The sequence below is a fragment of the Harpia harpyja genome, chromosome 2, assembly GCF_026419915.1.
Source record: "Harpia harpyja isolate bHarHar1 chromosome 2, bHarHar1 primary haplotype, whole genome shotgun sequence".
Classification (NCBI taxonomy): Eukaryota; Metazoa; Chordata; class Aves; order Accipitriformes; family Accipitridae; genus Harpia; species Harpia harpyja.
This window is the reverse complement of record NC_068941.1, coordinates 7226948-7248269: the sequence shown is the minus strand read 5'-3', so window position 1 is coordinate 7248269 and position 21322 is coordinate 7226948. Positions and strand designations below refer to the sequence as shown.

The window sequence follows — 21322 nt, the reverse complement described above, 5'->3', positions numbered from 1 at the left end:
AGACGGTGTCCAATGGCGGCGCGCGGCTCGCTGCGGGCCCGCCTCCTCGCCGTCAGGCCTAGCCAATGGGAAGCCGCCTCGGGGCGATGCGGGCCGCCGCCTGAGGTTGCCGCGGTAACGGGAGCCTGTGGCAGCGCTGAGGCAGCGGCCGCGGGTGGGATCCGCTCCCCGCCGGCCTTATGGAGCTCACCCTGGCCCGCGTGGACTACCTGCAGGTGGGCCCGGGCTGCCTCCACCTTCCGCTCCTTCCACCCCGGGGGGCGGCCGGACAGGCAGCCGGCGGCTTGGGCGAGCAGGGGGCGGCCGGGGCCCGCGGGGCGAGGCGGTCGGTGGGTGAGGGGGGAGCCGTCCGGCGGCCCCACGCGAGGGCGGCGGGGCCGGTGAGAAGCCCGAAGGAGGCTCTCGGTGGCGGGACCGGCTCGGGAAGGGCCTCCCGGTGGGGCCGGGGCCGGGCAGGCCTCCCGCTTCGGGCCGCGGGGCCGGCGGGTGCGGGGCTGCAGAGCCGGGCCCCTGCCGCTCCCGCCGCCCTGCGCTGGGCTCCCGGTCCCCGAAAGGCCGTCGGTTAAAGATCGTGTCTTCCCACAGGTGGGAGTGACAGCCCAGAAGACGATGAGGCTTCTTCCCGCCTCGGGGAGAAAGGCGACGCAGAAGGTAGCGGCTGTCGGCAAGGCAGAGCCGGCTCCGCCGGCTCCCGCTGACTTGCTCTCTGGCCGTGGAGTGTACCGTGGTAACACGAGTAGTAGTCACCTCTTGAGTTTCTTCAGGTGTTAGTACGTCCGAGGGGAAAAAACTTTGGAACCAAGGTCTTGGAACTTTCTGGACAACTTTTGCAAAAATAGGGAAGGCTGGATTTGTTTCTGGAAAACTTCAAGAACCGATACGGAATCGTTTTCAAAACTTAAGGCATTGCTGAAACCGCAAGGAAGCTCCTCCGTATCTCTCTATTTCTGTTTTGCTAACGCCTCGTATAGATGAAATACTTCTCTTTTTAAATTTTCCTTAATACAAGTCCAAGCTAAGGAAACTTAGGAAAACTCAGTAGAAATAATGGTGCATTTTTTGTTTCAGTAATAAATTCTCAATATGAAAATACAACTATTCCCAAATACATCTTTCTGGAGTGTTCTGCCCAATAGTTGCTGGCGTTTACACCGAGAAGCAGAAAAAGGATTGTAAATGCTATCGCTTAAATTACTCTTAGACTTTAGTGTCCTCACTGTAGTGGTTTATCTAGCTTTTCTACATCCAGCTGTGTAAATTAAGTACTGTAGACTTTAAAGTACTTAAATACAGGCAAATATGATTAATATAGGAAAAGCATTATTTTAAAATACAATTACGCATGTAATAAAAAATAATTATGTTTTATACTTTCGAAGGTGGTTGTTGGAGATCAAGATGGGGTCATTACATGTTTTGGCATAAAAAAAGGAGAAGCTGTGGTAAGTGGAAATGTTCCATTTAAATTTTTGTTTTTTAAAAACTCTTCCTAATGAACTTTGAAAGTCTGTTTTTATTGACATGGGAAATAAGATACCTGTGGAAGGTGTCCGGGTAGAGCTGTACCTGGCCGTGATGAGGGCGTGCTGATTTCATGCCTGGACGAGCACATGGTCCTCCACAGTTGTAGAGTCAGACACTAGTGCATATCATCACAAAAATGTCAGTTTAACACCTTTTGCTTTGCAGTTCAGTTGGGCTTAAGCCTGTACGCATACTCAGCTACTGTGACTGGAGAAAAACCTGCAGTGATTCATGAAGTCAGTCACCTTAAGGGATTTTGACAAGCAGATTGCTTTTTATGAGCCTAGACTTACGCCCAGTTTAATAAAAACTTATCTTTTTTTTTTTTTTTTCCCCTTGAGGAAGTTTGTAGCCAGCTCATAAGGACTCTATAGCGATGCAAAGAAATCTAAGTAGTCTTCTGGAATAAGAATGCAACATGTAAGAGGGAGGGAGGGAATATGTGTGTTCTTTTAAAAAAAAAAAACAACCAAAAAATAGCTACTAGCAGTGCTGAAATTTTCCTATGGATGAATAACACTGAAATAATAAAGTCTTAATTTATTATATTATGGCTTTTTATGTTTATTGACTTATGAAATACTTGATTGCTTTGTGATTCTGAAGAGAAACGCACAGATTATTTTTGTCTGCATATAATCCGTAGTATCCTTAGTTTTGCCAGAAATTGTAAAACAAATTTATTATCCTTTATGTTAAAGGATTACCATAAATACGATACTTTTATGATGAAAATTGCTTTTCTATTTACAGCCAGTGTTCAAAACACTGCCAGGCCAAAAAATTGCAAGATTGGAGTTGGGAGGAGCTCTCAATACACCACAAGAGAAAATTTTTGTGGCTACAGGATCAGAAGTTAGAGGTTTCACAAAAAGAGGGAAGCAGTTTCTTTCATTTGAAACTAACCTCACTGAAAGCATCAAAGCTATGTATGTATGGTATTTTGCATTTTTCATAGGCATAGCAGATTGTTAGTTTATGATTTTATGAAGTAATTTTTTACTGTATTGTGTGCTTGTAGGGAACACTAAGCGCCAGACCAGCTTTAGCTTGTGCCGTGACTTGTAGGAAGGAACTTAGGTGAGGTTTAGAAAGTGCAGGGGAGCTTGGGAGGGGTCTGGAGGCACTCACATTGGTGCAAAGGCCGGTGAGCAGAGCAGGGGTTATTGCCATAGCGTATGATGTCCATATACCCTTCCTGTAGCAGAACAGGAACAAATTTTTTATTTTTCTTTTTGGATCGTGTTGTGAGATGCTGCCACATATAAACTGGCTTGAGAAGAATTAATATAATCAAAATATATTAATGACATTTCTATAAAGGTATTTTTAGGATTTTACGTGAAGACAAAATAGGAAATTTGAGAGCTGTAGAAATCATGTGGGTTTAGCATTCATAAGAAACTTTTTTTAATAGCTGGAGCAGCTTGTGGGGCCCACTAATGCCTTGAATCTGTAAGCAGTAGTGCATGCATATAGTAGGGCTAAAAGACTATCACTGCAACTATACTGGGAGAATGCTATAGGAAGTGTTTTCTTTTTCTCAGGCATATTTCAGGAGCAGATCTCTTTCTTTGTGCAAGCTATATCTATAACCATTACTGCGACTGCAAAGACCAGAACTACTACTTATCGGGAGATAAAATCAATGATGTTCTCTGCCTTCCTGTAGATAAAGTGAATTGCATTACACCGGTACTTGCATGTCAGGATAGAGTCCTCAGAGTTTTACAGGTTAAAATACTTGCTTGTTTATGTTTTATGTATTGATGCCATAGAACTGGAGTAATTCTTAAGGCAATCAGCATATCTGCATGGCTTGAGCATCGTAAGGATAAGCATATTATATCTTACTTGGTAGCATTACTGCTTATAATGCTGGTCCTTTTTTTCTTTTTTTTTTTCCCCTAAAGAAAATCATGATTATCAACTTGCAAAATGATGATTAATAAAACCATTATAAATAAGATTTGGAATTCATAGGTGGAAGTAGATAACAAATTGGTCCCTTCTAACAAAAAGTGCTCACATAAGGGAATTAAATGTGTAAGTCTTTATCAGTTTGGAAATTCTTGCTCTCACAAATTACTGTTACAGCAAGTCTGAGTGATATTAAGTGGTTTAACAACCTTATTTACCAGATAAATTCAAAGATTATTTTTAATAATAACACATTTCAAGACTCCTATATTTTATTTATATAAACTTTGCCCTGTTTTGGCTTAGAAATGGTTCTCCCATAGGTATTGGGAGTTTGCATAAGTGAACCATATCTGTTACTGTTATTCATAATAATTTTGTCCTTATGTTTGTGGCATTTTGTTATGGTTTATTTTGTGGTTGGTGTTTTGGGGTTTGTTTGTTTTGGTTGGTGTGGTTTTGTTTGGTTTGTGTTTTGTTTTGTTTTGTTTTGTTTTTTACAAAACTCATTCAAGATAGTTCTCTTTGTCTTTAGGGGTCTGATTTACTGTATGAAGTAGAAGTTCCTGGACCACCTACTGTTCTTGCTCTAAACAATGGAAATGGGGGTAACAAGATTTTGAATATACACATATCTAAATAATGTTATTTTACTATATTTTTAAGATTTTATTGCTTGTATTTGTTAATTACATTTTGCCTTGATTTTTAAGCTGATGTTAAAAATGCAGCAGAGAGCTGACTATGTGAAGTCATTTCTTACCTACAAATAAATACATACACACATATAACTGTATTAGCTCTAAATGATATTCACATTTAATTGAAAGCCTCTTACAAGAGCAGTGAGATGTAAGGTGGTCTCATTGTGTAAATACAAACTGGACTTTTGGGGGCCTTGTCAAAGTTCTGGGTTTGGGTTTCTCTTACACATGGATTTCCATAACTAGAATTGCTAGTTGCATCCGTCCGTGGATGGATGACAATATAGAGTAGAGCTCACATAAGTTTAAGACTGTGGAAGGATCAAGCTTAAAATAGTTTGATCATCCTTCTTGCTAATCTGTTCTAACCTAATAGAAATCGCTTTAGTGTGTTGATCTGGTGCTTAATTTAGTTTCGGTTAGGTGGTGTGACAGTGACATTGAGAGTTGGTTTGGAAAAGTTGCTCGTTCTTGCTTATGTCTTGGCACAACATTCACTATTGGATGTGTGTTCTGAATGAATCTCTTTGTTCCTCTTCTGTAAAGGCAGTTTAATAGCCTATCTTTGCTGTAATTCAAAGTATTGGATTATGAATGGTGTTTAGGCAGAACTCCACTGCAGGGGGGCATTCATACACAGAAGAGTGATAGCTATGAAGAACTTATCAGAACAGGTGCAGTTTTCATGTATTTGTTTTTGTTTGTAAAGCCTGACAGTTCTGTTACACAACACTAGTGTTAGTATTTTCTTTTTCCCTCAGGCTGTAGAGTGTAACTACACAATACTTTCAAATCTTTTAAATTGGTGTACTTGATTTTATCAATTCTAAATGCAGTTTATGTGTTTAGGTGATTCTGGAGAAGAAATTGTATATGGAACTTCTGATGGTAAACTGGGTCTTACCCAGATTACTGGTTCCAAGCCTGTATCTAAGTGGGAAATTGGAAATGAAAAAAAGAGAGGAGGTATGTGTCTCAATCTCTCCCTCTTTAGTTTTCCAGCATATCTGAGGCTTTATTACTGTCCTGGTTTCAGCTGGGATAGAGTTAACTGTCTTCCTAGTAGCTGGTACAGTGCTATGTTTTGAGTTCAGTATGCGAAGAATGTTGATAACACTGATGTTTTCAGTTGTTGCTCAGTAGTGTTTAGACTAAAGTCAAGGATTTTTCAGCTTCTCATGCCCAGCCAGCGAGAAAGCTGGAGGGGCACAAGAAGTTGGCACAGGACACAGCCAGGGCACCTGACCCAAACTGGCCAACGGGGTATTCCATACCATGTGATGTCCCATTTAGTATAGGAATTGGGAAGGGGCGGGCGGGGGAATCGCCTCTCGGGGGCTAGCTGGGTGTCAGTCGGCGAGTGGTGAGCAATTGCACTGCGCATCATTTGTACATTCCAATCCTTTCGTTATTACTGTTGTCATTTTATTAGTGTTATCATTATCATTATTAGTTTCTTCTTTCCTGTTCTATTAAACCATTCTTATCTCAACCCACGGGTTTTGCTTCTTTTCCCGATTTTCTCCCCCATCCCACTGGGTGGGGGGGAGTGAGTGAGCGGCTGCGTGGTGTTTAGTTGCTGGCTGGGGTTAAACCACGACAATTACGAGTATAATAATCAGGAAATCTTATTCATAGATACTTTGGAGGCATATTGTAATTATGCCAGTATGTGATACTAATATGAGTAAGGTCTCTTTCATTCTTCTGATTTTCTTACAAATAATTCTAATCAGTTTGTCTTGCTTTGGGTTTTCTGTTCATATTATTTCCAGTACTTTAGCATACTTTTGTTTTACAGTATTTTTAAAGTGGCATTTGTAAAACAGTGTTGATTCACATACGATTACTTGAGATTTTTATCATTTTGGTGATTATTTCTAAGTGCAAATATACCTGCCAGATTTTTCAGATGTTCAGTGGTCTTAAAGTCTCTTCAGAGGAAAGATTAGCATCTTCTCTGCAAGACTTTTTTTTCTTCTTTTTTTTAAAAAAAAGCTATTATAAGGGTTTTTGTCTGAAGATGGAATAAAGCTTTCATTAAAGCTCCACAAATGAGGCTTAACTGATCAGAGCACAGTAGGACACTTTCCCTGTTTGGGAAACATACCAGCCTTCGTATGCTGCTTCTGCAGCATCTGTTAGCCCACACTCCTTTGTTAAGGAGAAGACCAAGAATAGAGTATTTTTTTTTCTTTTTTTAAATTTAATTATCTCATAAAAGCTATTGCTAAATTAGTTTCTTAAAATGGTTCCTAGTATGTCCTTACTCTTCATACGAAGTAGTCATAAAAGTTAAATTCCATCTCGTTACTCATATTAATTCTTGTACAAACTCTCTCACTGCTTTTTCCTTCTAGACCCTAACTCTCTTTCCTGCCCAAATGTGATTAGTTGTCATAGGCTGGTTCCACAAGTGCTAGTAGTGGGTTTGTCCAGCAAGGTGTCAAGTAACAGTACCTAGTCCAGGTCTGGCACGAGTCAGAACCCTCCTTCTGTCAACCTTAGCCAGAATTCATAGCAGTCAGTCCATTTACTAGTAGCTTTAAGTAAGTCAGTTATAGGAAACAAAGAATGCTTGCTTCTTCAGCTGGCAAAGTTACAGTAGTGTGGACAGACAGATAGTTAATCTGGGGAATTGTTTGACGAGTGAGGGTTAAACCCCTCGAAAGTTAGCTGTTTGAACATCAGAAAGGGTCTCTGTTCAGTGCTTTTCACCAAGGGGGCTGTAGTGGTTTTGGTTTGGAATTAGTTGCTGTAAAACCCACTGTACAATCTTGAACCTCAGGCACAGGTGAGGGACTTCAGCCCTCTAGTGGACTCATCCAGAAATAGCATTAATGAAACCTTAAAAGCCGACCAAGAATCTCTTTTTATGTAACTGAATGTGGCCTGTGTATTATTGTGTCATAAATGAATGAAGATGAAGTAAACGGTTTTGGTTTTTTTTTCATTAGGTATTTTATGTATTGATAGTTTTGACATTCTGGGAGATGGAGTTAAAGAATTACTCGTTGGACGAGATGATGGAGTGCTAGAAATCTATAATTTTGAGAGTGCAGATGATCCTGTCCTTCGATATGATCATGTAAGCCCACATTCATCATACTCTTCTTTGCTAGAAAAATGAATTAAAAAAAAAAATCTGTATTTCAAAACTTAAAGTATTTACAAGATCATTACTACTAAAATGTATGGGTTTTAATTTGATGAGCTCTGTAATGTTGACAATATGAACTTCAAAGCAGTATCCTAATATTTAAGAACCAGAAAGTGAAATAGTCCTGATTTGAGCAAATATCAAAATAGTGTAAAGGGTATGTTAAAGTTCCAGCTCTGTTGACTACTGAAGTCTCTACTGGGTGAAACCTAATACAGTGCTTCTCTCTCAGTGAAAAAACAACCCCGTGTTGTGTGTGGTCTGTGTTTTACATGCAAAATGATAAATGTAAGCTGTCAGGACTTTACTGAGCATAATTACTTCGGTTATAAATTGTTTAAAATAGTAGATTTGATCCATAGTGATTATTTCAGCCTTCAGTCAGATTGCTAATTCCTGCTGGAAAAATACTGTCCATCAGTGTTTTGCTTTAAACTCCTTTTTAATGTCTTTGTTATGCAGAGTAGAATCGGAATGTGTTTGTTAAAACCCCCCGATATAGCTGTGATGGTCATCAGCTAGCTTACTCTTTTCTAGGTCTAGATGTTGTCCATCTATGTAGGTATTTTGTGATGCAGGTAAGAGGAAGAGCGCAACCCTTAAAACCCCCACAAAAAACCCAAACTTCTAAAATGATATTTCCCTCTGCTTGAATGTATTTATTTGAAGGCTTTATCGGAGAGCATTGCATCAATCCAGGGTGGCTGTGTAGGAAAAGATGGGTATGATGAAATTTTAGCATCCACATATTCAGGTAAGCTTCATATTATTTACTCATTAAATGTCACATATGGTGATGTGATAAAAATTAAGCAGGCTATGTTGTTAGTGCAGCTTGCATCTCTTAAAATTTTTGTTTTGGTTGGAAGCAGGATAATGTTTTGTGGAAAAGATCTCTTGTAATTTAATATTTACACTTCAAAAAAATGTTTCCTACACTTAAGCTATGTTTTTATATTTTAAGATATTCATAATGTGTTCCACTGTGTAACACAGCGGCTGGTTATTCTCTGGTGTAGACTGCTGCCTAACTGTGATGAAATAATGAATACATTATGTCCGAAGGAATTATTTATGATTTTTTTTTAATTAAAAATATTGACAGACATGCATATCTTTTTTTTGTTTTCCCATCTTTTTTATAGTTTGCTTCTTTTTCAGCTTCATATGGCTTTAAATGGGGTTGATTTTGCTTTTAGTAGAAAGTAAAGCTTCCCCATGTGAGGCGTCTCAGCAGCCCCTCTGTAGGATTCAAGCTATTGGCCTGACTGTCACAGAGGCCACGATAAACATGCTGCATACGTTAACTGCTGGGAGCTAAAATATTGCTAATTCTCCATCTTTGCGTAGATGAGCTAAAAAATGAGCCTACTGAAACCTCTCCTATTCAAAATCATGTATTTGGCAAGATACAATTCTCTGGTCAGTTATTGAGAAGTAATGGTGTTCAAGTACCTCTTTTAAATAGTCTTTAGATGATTAAAGGACTCGTACCTCACCTGATATGAATTGTTTTGGTATGATAGGCTGCAACAATACTGTGGCCAAAGTAATTTGTGGCTTCTTTTAGTGGGAATGTTATAAAGATCCGTGAATCATGGAAGAAAGAAAAAAGTGAGAGCCCATGTTCTGCTGTGGGTTTTCAAAGGTAAACTCTGGCAGGATGTGCAGTCAACTGAGTTTGGCAGATTTTGGCAGATCAGGAGAAGTAGTGCTTAGAGCAGTAAAAGTTACATTTGAAGCCTGGCAGCATAGGATTTCTGTGGATTTTTTTAAAGTTCATGCTCCATTATTGGGCTTTCTTGGTACTTGAAGTAGATAGCTAAGGAGTGTGAAAGATTGTGGACGTCAGCTTTTATGGTGCATTTTATAATAACACCATCATACTGTTTGCATGCATTAGGTGAGGTAACTAGAGCTCTAAACAGCCCCTCAAGTCTGCATATTGTACCTGAGGTGTCAGGATATAATCAATGAGTATTTGCTTTTTTATAAGTAAATATAATTAAGTAAACAAAAAGATGACTTTTTTTTTCCCTTTTCAACTGGCAGCATTCAATCTCAAAGCACACTGTGCAACATACAGTTTGTTACAAACACATTTTTGTCAGAGAAACAGAGGTGGGAAAAATGTAAGCGCTAGGTTAAAAACTGTTGCAGAGGGATTTATTGCTCAAAGTACTGCATGAAAAAGAATAAGTAATGTTTTCCAATCTGTAAGTTAAGAATGAAACCCGTAAAAAATCATGCTCAGTCTTTAGATTAATCCTCCAAAGCAAGTATTAAATTAAAGTCTTGATTCTCTCTACCCAGTATCTGGAACAAACATCATTCCACACATACAAAAGCTGAGTGTAGACTTTTCTTTATAGCTTATAAGGAATAAAAACTTCATATATTGGTTTAGGCTGGCTGACAGGACTGACTACAGAACCTGTCCATAGAGAAGGTGGATCAGGTGAAGAACTAAAATTAAGTCAAGAAATGCAGAGCAAGATTTCATCCTTAAGGTAATTGCACTAGAAAGAAATTTAAATGGAAGAATTGAAATGTTAAAAGCTGAAATGTCATCTTTCCTTCCTATCTCAGTGGATTTTCTGTATCGTTAATGTATCTAGAAGTAGAATCAAGCCTTTTCACAGTAGAAATTAATAGCAGCCTCATTTCACAGTCTTTTTCTATCTTGCCTTCACATGATGATGTCTTAATGCTGCCTTCCTCAGTATCAGCAAGATAAGATTCCCTTCTTCCATGCTGCTTGTGTCTTCTAAATGATGGGAGGAAAGTAGTCACTAGCACATAATTCAAAATGCGTTGTACTCTTGAAGGAAAAAAGTTGTCCTTTCCTATGACTCATAGAAATCTCTTTTGGCAAGGTACAATAGAATCCACATTTTCATGTGATACAGTTTATATTTTGTCTTTGTTACGTATGTGGAAGGGGAGTCACCAGCTATTTCTGGTTGGAAAATTGTGGACAGAAGATAAACGTGATTGCCTTGCAAGCTTAATCTACTTAATTTCTAGGGTAGCTTTTGTTTTTGTTTTTTTTTTAAGACATTATATGTGGTTTCCCTTTTCTAGGAATGAATTGGAACACTTACAGATTAAAGTACTTCAGGAACGTGAAAAATACCAGCAGTCTTCTCAATCCAGTACTGCTGTTTCATCAGTACCTGCATTTAGTGTGAATGATAAGTTTACATTAAATAAGGATGATGCTAGCTACAGCCTCATCTTGGAGGTGCAGACAGCTATAGATAATGTCCTGGTACAGGTGAGTGTGGTTTTGTTCTTGTTGGCTTTCTTGATATCTAAATAAAACATTCAGAGACTTTCTAGTTTAAAAAGAAGCTGAGTTATAATATCTTAAGTATATGGGGTTTTAAATATCTGAATTGTTTTAAGAGGGAATTGAAGCGTATAGCCTTGCAACGTTGAAGTAACTGTGGTAAATGCTTGTTAGGGAACAGATACAACTTAAACCTTTACTGAACATAGCAACATTACCAAAATGCCTGCTCTACTAGGAGGTTTCTGTGTAACTTTTGTGTTTGCTTTTGAATGTCCCTCCTTATTTAAACAGCAATTAACTCAGTAAATCTTAAATGAGGTGCAGGTTCTCACTCACCAGTTAAGTACCCTCTGTATTGGAATATTAATTTTAGAATGGTACGGGCCACCTGTGCACTTCCAGTGTGGAACAGCATCTGATTTGTGTGCAATTGGTGATAAATACTCCTGCCAAGTAGAGCAACCTTCATTTGTTAGTCCTCCTACTGCATCAGCTGAAATTAATGTTATCTTTGGTAGTCAGAAAGAGTAGTGGTACTGAATTACCTTCCTTTGGGATATGCATGGGAAGAAAAATTTGACAAGGTGGGATTCGTGAGGTGAATTTGCCATAACAGGTGGAAGAGAACTGCTGTCGGATTTTATTTTTCACTTCTTAATAAAAATCTTATTTTTATTAAGGGTGTTATTGGAGCAATGCTAAGCTACAGCTAATATGCAGCTCTATAGTATCTGCTGTTTTCATAGCTAAGTGAGGAATAATGAAATTGTTTAATCTAGTCCTGAACTTAATGTAGCGTTTAGAAGTCATGGCTTTTTCTTTAAAGAAATATAAAGCAGTATCTGGTATTCCTCTGCTGTGAGAAAACAATAAAACTTTAAAAAAATTTTTTTTTTAGGAAGTATGTTGCTTATTTATCAATGTTTCCTGATACTTCTGTGAAGTTATAAAGCGGTACCAAATCCAGTAATTAATCATTCTAATATCCTGTAATCTCATTTTTAAAACAGTGTTAGATTTAATTTTAATTCCAGTGAAAACACATCTAGATAAGAAGTGGTCTGTGTCAGAAGCGTTACTGGAAGTAAAAGGATCATTAATAATTATGTAATATGATCCTTGGTTTCTTGAATTAATATTGTAATCCCCCTATTAAAGTAGGGAAACACTTCAATCATTAACCTACTTCATGCATATGAATGAAGTATGCTTTTGTGTCTGAAAGACGTGAATAGACTTTCATGTCTGAGAGGTAGTTACACATCTTATACTGAAGTTGTTGTAAGCCAGCCACACAAGAGTTCAGGACTCCGTAAAAGAATAAGAGAAAGATCATCATGTTACTCCAGGATTAAGTACTAAGCTGCGTGTCTGTTAGGCTTTTACCTCTTGGAAGAAGCAATCATTGCCTCTCCCTTATTAAAATAATTGATGACAGTTAGAGGATAAATGCATTAGAAGCTACTCAGGAACTTAAGCTCTTTATTTTTCCTTCCTCATATGTTCTGCAGAGTGATGTCCCAATAGACTTGCTGGATGTGGATAAAAATTCTGCTGTTGTTAGTTTTAGCAGCTGTGATTCTGAGGTAAGTGAAACAAAAGAGATTATATTTATTGAGATTGCATGATGAAATCTCTTAATACTGTATATTAAAAATAGAATTTGGATTTATATTTTTGTAATTTTAAATATATTGAGTTAAACTAACTCATTTGTTAATTTTGGAGAGCTCAGCTTCATTAGAGATACTGCAGAATTAGGAGTTAGTGGCAGGTCCTAACATAAGGCAAAGCTAAATATACACAACTGCTCTCTTGCTTTTTTTCCTGCCTGATCAGGAATGTGAGAGATGCATTCAGTATTGCTCTTTTTCTCTGGAATAATAAGTATAAACTTAAATACTTACAGAATTACTAATGATGCTTAGGGCCAGGGGCAAAATCCAGAAACTACCCTAGCATTATGAAAATCTTCTGTAAAGTCTTTTTCCTTGTAACGGTCCTCTAAGTATTTTAATTTTAAGAACTAAATTTGCACATCATTGGTCTACCCTGGAGCTTTCAGAAATCAACTTTTAAGTTTCTTGTCATTTATGATGATTAATTTAGCTTTTTGGGGGGTGTGTTTTCCCTACGTATGTTACTTTAGTTTTCGGATGTTGGACTAATATTGCAAATGAGTAGGGCAGGCTGACATGCATTCTTCAGATGAAAAGTAGATACCTATGTAATTTTTATGGTGGTATTAAAGAGTATAAGAGGCTTCAGTTGATTTCTCTTCATATAGAGAATTTTTTTGAATTCCACCATAATTAAAATTAATTGGAATATTCAGGGGAACCAAAGATTACTTTTTTGTATTTAACTGTTGTAAAATAGCTGTACATAAATAGCAAAAACTTTACTGTACATGTCTACAGTTCAAACAGACCAGTAGAACTTTTGCGAATCCACAGACCTGTTTTGTATTATTTTTCTGTTTTTTTACTGTTTACAGCCAAATAGCAACTTTCTTCTTGCAACTTACCGATGCCAAGCAAATACTACGAGACTTGAACTTAAGGTAAAATGTTCCAAAATATTTTCCATAATAAACTAATGGTTATGTAGATGTCTGCTTAGGAATGGAGAGATCTCTACCTGGACTGATGGCTTAGCCAGAGTGAATGATCAAGTCCAGTTTCTACTGCTGGTTGTTTCCTGAGAACCTTCTAATCTAGGACTTGTGTTCCTTTATAGTTGCCTGTAGGGTTTCTAAAGGCTTCTAACAATGTGTTACTTCAGAGGAGAGCCTGGGGTCCTTCTCGGGTGTCCCTAAGATGAAAACAGTGGGGAAATCACAGACTGTGAAAATACTTGATTCTGGAGACAGTGTGTGGAACTTAAAGTGGAGAGAGGCGTGGGAAAGAAAGCTCTGGCACTGTTTGTCATCGGAAATGTTTGAAGGAAGTTACACTGGGAAGTAACCAGGGAGTATAGACTGGATTTGTATGTTGGAGAGGAAGCAAATCCGGTCATTCCATGCTTGTTATACTAGAGGCATGTGGGTGTTTGGGGGTTTATTTTTAACGATCCACCAAATTCACGCATTTTGTGGCTACCACCAGGGGAAGTAATGAAGGAAATTATGATGAGGAAAATCCTCAACATGCACACAGGCTCTAGGTTTTCTCTTTGTGTATTCACCTAACACTGCAGCCCCCAAATCTGATAGTGTTTATTTATGTAAAACTCGCAGTCAAAAGATTATCATTAGAAATTTAAGCCTGCATAAGATGTATCAAATGTGGGGAAGCTGGGGGTGGTTGTCTGTTTTTTGGTGAGGTTGCAATAATGGACCTAGTGCGCAGAATTAAAGACTCTTATTTCCCAGGTCCCCTTCTTAAGAAATGCTATTAGTGTGCTTATTGGTTCTGAGTAGGTTACTTTATCTCCCTGTGTCTCAGTTCTCTTATTTTAATTTAGGGGTATGACCCTGGCCACCTTTAATATTGAAAATACTAGGTAAAGAGTAAACAACACAAGAAAAATGAATGAAATGCATTCGTGATACACAAAAAGAGGGGTTTTTTTACTTTCCCACTAAAAACACTTACAAACTTGCTGTTGTGCGCCATCATGGTGCAGTGTGTCATCAAAACACTGTACCATCATTCCTGCGTTTGGATCCTGAGGTGATGGATTCAATCTGCACAGGTTCTACTGCCACCTCACTGCAATACATTGAGGGTGTCTAGTGATTTTACACCTGCCACGTGGAGTTCGTTCTCTTTTTGTATTTTGTCTATGCACATGCAGACCATACAACTTTTAAGTCTTGGTGATTTTATTTCCAAAGAGAACTTACTTTATTAAAAACATTAAAGTGGATGTCTTGCTGCAAAACACTGCTTTTTGAGTTCTGAGACCCTATAAAATAGGGGACATAAGGTTATAAAGCAAACCTGTACTTGAACTCCAGTCTGCTCTTTTGTTTGTATAAAGCTGTTTCAGTAGCTCTTTGGCCTACTTTCATGGCCACGTTGGTGCTATAGGTGGGACACTCCTGTGTGTTGTCAATTCTGTGCGAGTGGCAGACTTCTTAGTGCAGTCTGTGTAACTGGTCTCAGCAGAGAAGTGATTGATGCATTGCTGCGTCCCCAGGAGTGGAGAGTGCCTACTGTGTCTTGAATGTGTTTGTACGTCCTGCTTGTTGTGTGTTCTGAGACTTGAACTTAAATCTGGCCTCTTACGTTTCCTAAAATAGCTCAGGAAGAACTTTGATCGTTACGAAGAGATGAACACATATTTTGAAATTCAGTGTACTTACTCTCTTAAAGTCTTTGATCTATTCTTTGCTGCCAGCTGCTACAGAATGTATTTTTTCCTTAATTAAAAAAAAAAAAAAAGTAATAGGGCCACTGAAGAATTAGAAGCAAGTTACAGACTTTTTATTTTAACTGATCAGAAAGTAAATTAGCAGGTTTTGCTTTCTTAATATTTCATTCACCTAATACAGCAGCACTTCATTGGACACTACTTCATCTAGTTTTAAAACATTCTTGATCTGCCCCATTTTTATAGTGGCACTATCAAATAAATAAAGTACTCTAAATATTCTTGAAGTCCTACAGTCTTTCTTTAACATATTTTGAATTCGCACTGATTTTCCAAATCGTGGTAAATTAATCTTTTTCCTTTTGTTCTTTTTGTGGATTCTGCTTTTATTTCTGCAGGTTCGATCGATTGAAGGACAGTACGGGACCCTTCAAGCATATGTAACTCCAAGAATTCAACCAAAAACCTGCCAAGTTCATCAATATCAAATTAAACCACTTTCGCTTCATCAGAGAACTCATTCTATTGACCATGACAGGTATTTGCAAAGAAAAATCAATTACTTTTTCTCATGAAAAACTGACACAATCCAGTTGAAACAACGTTTACTCTATAAACTTAAGTATGTCATTTCTACATTTCTAAATTTTGAGCCTGTAGTTCCATTTTATGGGTTTTCTGACAGAAAATGCAGATTTAATGGGTTCCCGCTTTCCTTGCCATTCTTTATCCTTGTTTTCAGGTTATTTTTCATTTTACTGACCTGGGTTGTAGTGCAGCCCCATGTGTTGGTACAGCTGAGGGTGTGGTAGAAAGGAAACTCTCCTGTGTTAGCAACCGCAGTCTTTTCAGTTTCAGCCTCATTCTCCCCTCCACCCTTTTAATGTAATTCTTTCCCATAGCTAATTTGGCTCCAAAACTGAGCCAAGACTTTCTTCCCCCCCTTATCTTTCTGTTAGGAACCTAGTACTTTATGCAATTTCTACTTGTTAACTGAGAGTGGGGAAAAATCATCTTGTCTTGCCACCAAGGTATTGCTTGCTTCAAAACAAAACTGAAAGATTGAAGGAATGATACCAAATGCTTTTATGTGCAAATGCTTCAGTGTGCAAATGAGCTCCCTCGTTCTTAATTATAAATGTTATGCCTGTGGTTTATTGCATGGGAGACTGTTGAGGCTCTTAGTCATATTTGCGGTGTTGTCAGTTATTTACCTTTGTCATAAGTTTCAGGTTTTAACAACTTGAAACAGGGTATGTCAAAAACTTCCAACCAGTTTCTTAATCCAGTTCTGCCTCATTTTACTCATGCCTACTATGAGATAAAATTTGAATGTACGCATAGCTTTTTGTCTCAAAATACAGAAAAGTAGCTGTAATCTGCAGTACGTAACTACTTAGCAAGATACCTGACTTTTTACAGGGTGTTGATCAAAAGGAAATCACCATGTGGAGCTAAACTTTTTTCATGTGGATAACAAGTGCGCTGGCAGTGCCCCTCCTTCATAACTATTAACTTTTTTTTTCTTTTTTTAATTTCATAACATCATAGACCCATGAATACACTGACGCTTAAAGGCCAGTTCAGTTTTGCTGAAATTCACTCGTGGGTTGTGTTTTGCTTGCCTGAGGTGCCTGAAAAGACTCCCGCTGGAGAAAGTATCACCTTTTATTTTCAGAACACCTTCCTGGGTACCCAGCTTGAAAGTACTTACAGGTAAAATACAGTTACTAAAGCGCAATGTGACTATGCTGGGGCTTTTGTCTTTTTCATTCTTGACCATTCTGCAAGTACCGTTTCATGCACATACTACTGTTCACTTCTCCACCCCCAGCCCCATCAAAACTCCCATTAAAGAGAACAGCAATCTCTCTTAAAAAGGACTGTCAAACATGACCGGGGTGAGCACTATCCAGTAATAATGCAATCTGTAACTTGAATAGAGTTTTTCTTGAAGTTGGTCCAAAAACCAAAATTGCCAGGGAGGAAAGCTTTGATATATTTTTAGGATGATGGCTTGCTTTTAGGATTTAAAGAACCTAGCTAACTAATATAGTGAAGTTATTTTGTAATGCTTATTGTTTTCTAACTTCCTTTTTTTTTGTATTGACAAGCAGAAATAATTTAAAAGGCATTTAATACTCATGCAAACAAAAATGTGAATAAGCATTAAACTGAAAACCTTTTTCTGCAACTTGTATTAGGCAAATATTATTTCTGTGTTTAATACTCTGTTCTCAAATCAATTAGTTATGTCTTCCTTCAGCAAATTATGTACATCCACCTGAAAATGGAACTGTTAAGTGGGGAAAAATGAAGTGTTGTAATTATACAGATTCCAGCCTGCTCCCAGCCTACCATATGTGTTGTCTACTCATAATGTAGAAAGTTGGTGGTGGTGGGTTTTGGGGGGCGGAAGGGGAGAGTGTTTTCTTCTCCCTTCTGGTATTGAAGCTTGCTCTTTGGCTTCAAGGTAATGATAAAACTTAGGAGGAATGAATACAGTCAGAAATCTTAGTTGTATAACCTTAGTGCCATACGATAAAGATAACTGCTTTGTGTATACCTGGCATTTGTGTATACTGCTTTATCTTATTTACTGGAACAAACTGTTTTCTGACACCGGGATTACACTGGGAATAGGAAAGGAGGGAATAGCATAGGTGTGTATACAGCCACCTGATATGTCAAGAATTGTTTTTACAGGCCTTCTATTTTAGCATAGGGACAAATCTAGTGCATGCATGGGTGTTTAAGTTTGTTCATTTAAAGTTTTTCTTCCTTTATAGAAAAGGTGAGGGATGTTTTATGTCTGACAACATTTCTACAATATCCATCCTAAAAGATGTGCTTTCCAAAGAGGCTACTAAAAGGAAGATTAATCTCAACATATCATATGGTAAAACTTTCTTCTCTATTTTGTTGTCCTTGACTTCATTTTATATTCTTATAAACGGAATATGTAGTATTCATTTGCTTGTTGGGTTTTTTTTACTCCCTACCAGACATAAATGAAGAATCTGTGAGGCACACATTAAAGCTTATCCACCCTAAATTAGAGTATCAGCAGCTGTTGGCCAAGAAGGTTCACTTAATAGATGCTTTGAGAGTAAGTATCTGAACTCCTGTGGAAGGATTTTTATGGGGGATTACGTTGTCAGATACCAAGCTGTAGGGCTCAAGTCAGATGTGTGTCATACTGGTATCTGTTCTCTTGCTATTCCCAGGACATGTATTTTAATTATCTAGGAGACAGACTTCTTCAAGTAAAATTCCCATTTGTACTATGTAACTAGTGAATAACGTGGGATTACTGACTGATGTTGAGGATGCTTAAATCGGACAGTAGAAGGCAGCCAGCTTTATCATCTAATGTTCTCTTTTTGCCTGCTGTTATTTTCCAGTTCCTTCTTTGTCTCTTTCCACTAACCTTTAAAAGTTTTTTAGATCTGGGGATGATCATCCAGGCCAGATGTGACTTCCTTGCTTTGGAATTTCATCCCAGTGTGTCATAATTTCTGAATTATCTGCTTATTATTCTTTTGCTTAATACCCTCCTCAGCAGTTAGTCTTTGGGAGGTACCAGTTAGGCAGCTTGTCTCAGTTTTTGGACTTCTTCCAACAACCAGCATTTTACTGTCAAAAACTTGCCATCATCTCTTTTGGTATGGGTTTTTTGGGGTTTTTTTTGAGGGGCAGGGCAGATGAAAATGGACAACCAACTGTCTCTTGTCCTTTGGGGGAATCAAATACTTGTTAGAACTCTTTAGTTAGTAGAAAAACTGACTACCAATGAGAATAGCGTGCATCTTTATTATCACTAAAAGTATTTTACTTGGGCTTGATTTGGCAAACAGGGGACGTAGAGAATAATAGAGAATTTATTCTTAATGCATGTTATGTTTGTGCAATAATAATGATGTTGCGCATCTTGCTTGCTTTAGGCTTTTTTTTTAGGCAGAAAATCTTCTCTGACAAATCTTTTATGACAAATTTTTTGGTCATTCATTTTTTGGATAATAACTTATTCTCAGGCAGTAAAATAATCTGATGATTGATGAAAGCTCTTATCCCAGCAGACTCATGATGCATAGCATAATTACCTTCCATCTAGAAAAGAACAGTCCTTCTGTGGGGGATAAAAGTTCTATACTATCGACCATCTTAAATTGGTCTGACGGTAGACTGGGGCATTTTAGAAGAGGTCTTTAAACCCTTTTGCTGTTACGAATTGAGTGATACTTTCAGAGTTTACTTTTACATTCAGACTTCAGCATGTGCTACACTTTTTAGGAATTTACTTACTCTAAAAATGAAGATGTGGTGAAGGCTTTGAGCCTTCATTAGACTCGATTCTGTAGGGTCTGGGCTGTGGCGTGATCCTGTTCAGGCAGTACTCGGAGCTGGAAACTGTAATACACAGGATTTGGAGAATCTAGTCTATGAAGTGACAAGAAACACCTGGCATTTCATTAGAAGACTAGAAAACGAGGCGCTTTGAAAATCACTCTTGCTAGTTTAGAACGGGATTGTCTTGTCTCTGAAGTACTTCATCCTGTCGGACCAAGCTTAATTTCTTCTTACTTTTATTCTCCTATGATCCTTAACTGCTGTTAATTCTTATGATTTAAAATGTCTTTGAGGAATTACAAGTTCATGAAGGAAATGTGGACTTCCTGCTACCAAAATACCGCAGCATTTTGGAAGAGGCAGATCAGCTGCTTGAGGAATACAAGAGACAACCTGCACATCTCGAGAGACTTTATGGTTTGTCGATCAATTCAACTTTTTATTTACATGCAACTCAATGTCCAGAGAGCATGCTGGACATAACTGAAGTAGTTACAAAGTCAGTATTAGCAGAATTGAAATAATTTGGTAGGTGGGTACACTTGGGTAGCTTCAGGACAACAATAGGTATGTTAAGTATGTATGTCTGTTTGGTCATACAGCCGAGGCTGCATGTTTACACAGCGGTTTTGATCATAAAGATCTGAAGTTAAAGGTGAGGCAGTAAAACCTAGCACATAACTGAAAATGGCTTGTATGCTACTACAAACTTTGAGTAACTCTCTAAAAGTTTGCAAGAATTTTCACCTGAGAACTTCCAAAATTGATTTGGCGTCACAAGCGTATCACAGAGAATGAAAATACCAGTATTATTTGCAAGTGACTTTTCTACTTTTTGTTTAACAGACAGCTTCTTACATTCGGGTGATCCTTGTCTTTATGGACATGATTAAGGATCGTATTCAAATTCAGAATGGATACAAGTTAAATAAGTGATTAAATTCTGAGTGGTTAAGTTTTGCAAAACATCAGAAAAACAGAAAAGTGCACATGGGGTGGGAAGGGAGACTCGTAGAAGATGAACTAATTTAGTGAAGGAAGTTATGTAGCCTTCTGTGGTGTTCCCTGTGCAGCTTTCAGCTCAGAGAATCTCTGCCAGACACCAGCTTTAATAAGCCTATGTATATACAGCTTAAGCAGAGTCCTCGTCAACCATCCTGTGGTAGTTCCTCTCTCTTCAGTGTTTCAGATGTGGGTAATTCTAAGGCAGAAATACACATGTTGGAATGAAGCTGGAATCTGGGCTGTTCTAACAGCGTTTTGGGTTTGTTTAACAGTAAATAATTGTTTAAAATGGGAAATTTAAAACGAGTCTTGTCTCTAAACCCAGAATCAACTAGAATGGTTGGTACATAATGATGAGTTAAAAGTAGAGGCACCTCACAATGAAAACAAGGCTAATAATAAGTCCTGGGGTTTTACTTTTGCAGGTATGATCACAGATCTCTTCATAGATAAATTTAAATTTAAAGGCACCAATGTGAAAACTAAAGTTCCTCTTCTTCTGGAAATTCTGGATGGCTGTGATGAAGATGGACTAATCGCTTTTTTTGAGGCTGCAGCCTGACAAGGAAGAAGCAGAGTAATTTTTCTTTTTTTTTCTTTTTAAATCAAGGCAGTTCAATATCTTTAAGAAAACAAAACAAAACCCACTTTTACTCTTTTGTTGTACTGTTAGTTCTTAGGTTTTGTTCATATTTATTGTCATACTGAATACAGCAGTCAACTTTGGTTCATATAAGCTGTTGTCTGTGTTGAGCGTGCGCCGAGTTTCTCTGTACATAATGTTCTTCATAGCTAAAGAAAACGCAAATCAGGTGTAAATACCAAATACCCTTTTTGCACAAATGTTTTCCCTACTCTTCAAGACTACGTGTGCTGCTCTCCAGTTGTAAGAAGGTATGAAGAAACTGGCTGTGGGAGCCTTGACCAGCGTTAGAAGAAATTCGCGTGTTAAACTGTTCATTAACTGTGGTGTGTGCCTGCCCCACCGAGAGAGGGGGTAGGGGAATCTCACCAGACGCGAGGTGGCTCAAGGGAAGAACCCTCCGG

The 21322-nt window shown here is 38.1% G+C and overlaps 1 protein-coding gene across 1 annotated transcript; it reads left to right on the top strand.

The window, feature by feature from the left end:
- The first annotated feature begins 67 nt into the window (after positions 1-67).
- On the top strand, positions 68-21011 carry BBS7 (Bardet-Biedl syndrome 7). Its single transcript, XM_052814397.1, has 19 exons — positions 68-215; positions 586-651; positions 1380-1442; positions 2278-2453; positions 3072-3258; positions 3980-4052; positions 4998-5114; positions 7106-7236; positions 7978-8062; positions 9716-9818; positions 10393-10585; positions 12115-12189; positions 13101-13166; positions 15319-15458; positions 16472-16636; positions 17710-17819; positions 17926-18029; positions 19564-19687; positions 20701-21011. Exons 1-19 carry the CDS (start codon positions 180-182, stop codon positions 20835-20837), a joined length of 2151 nt encoding a protein of 716 aa, XP_052670357.1. The 5' UTR covers positions 68-179; the 3' UTR covers positions 20838-21011.
- Positions 21012-21322: the final 311 nt, after the last annotated feature.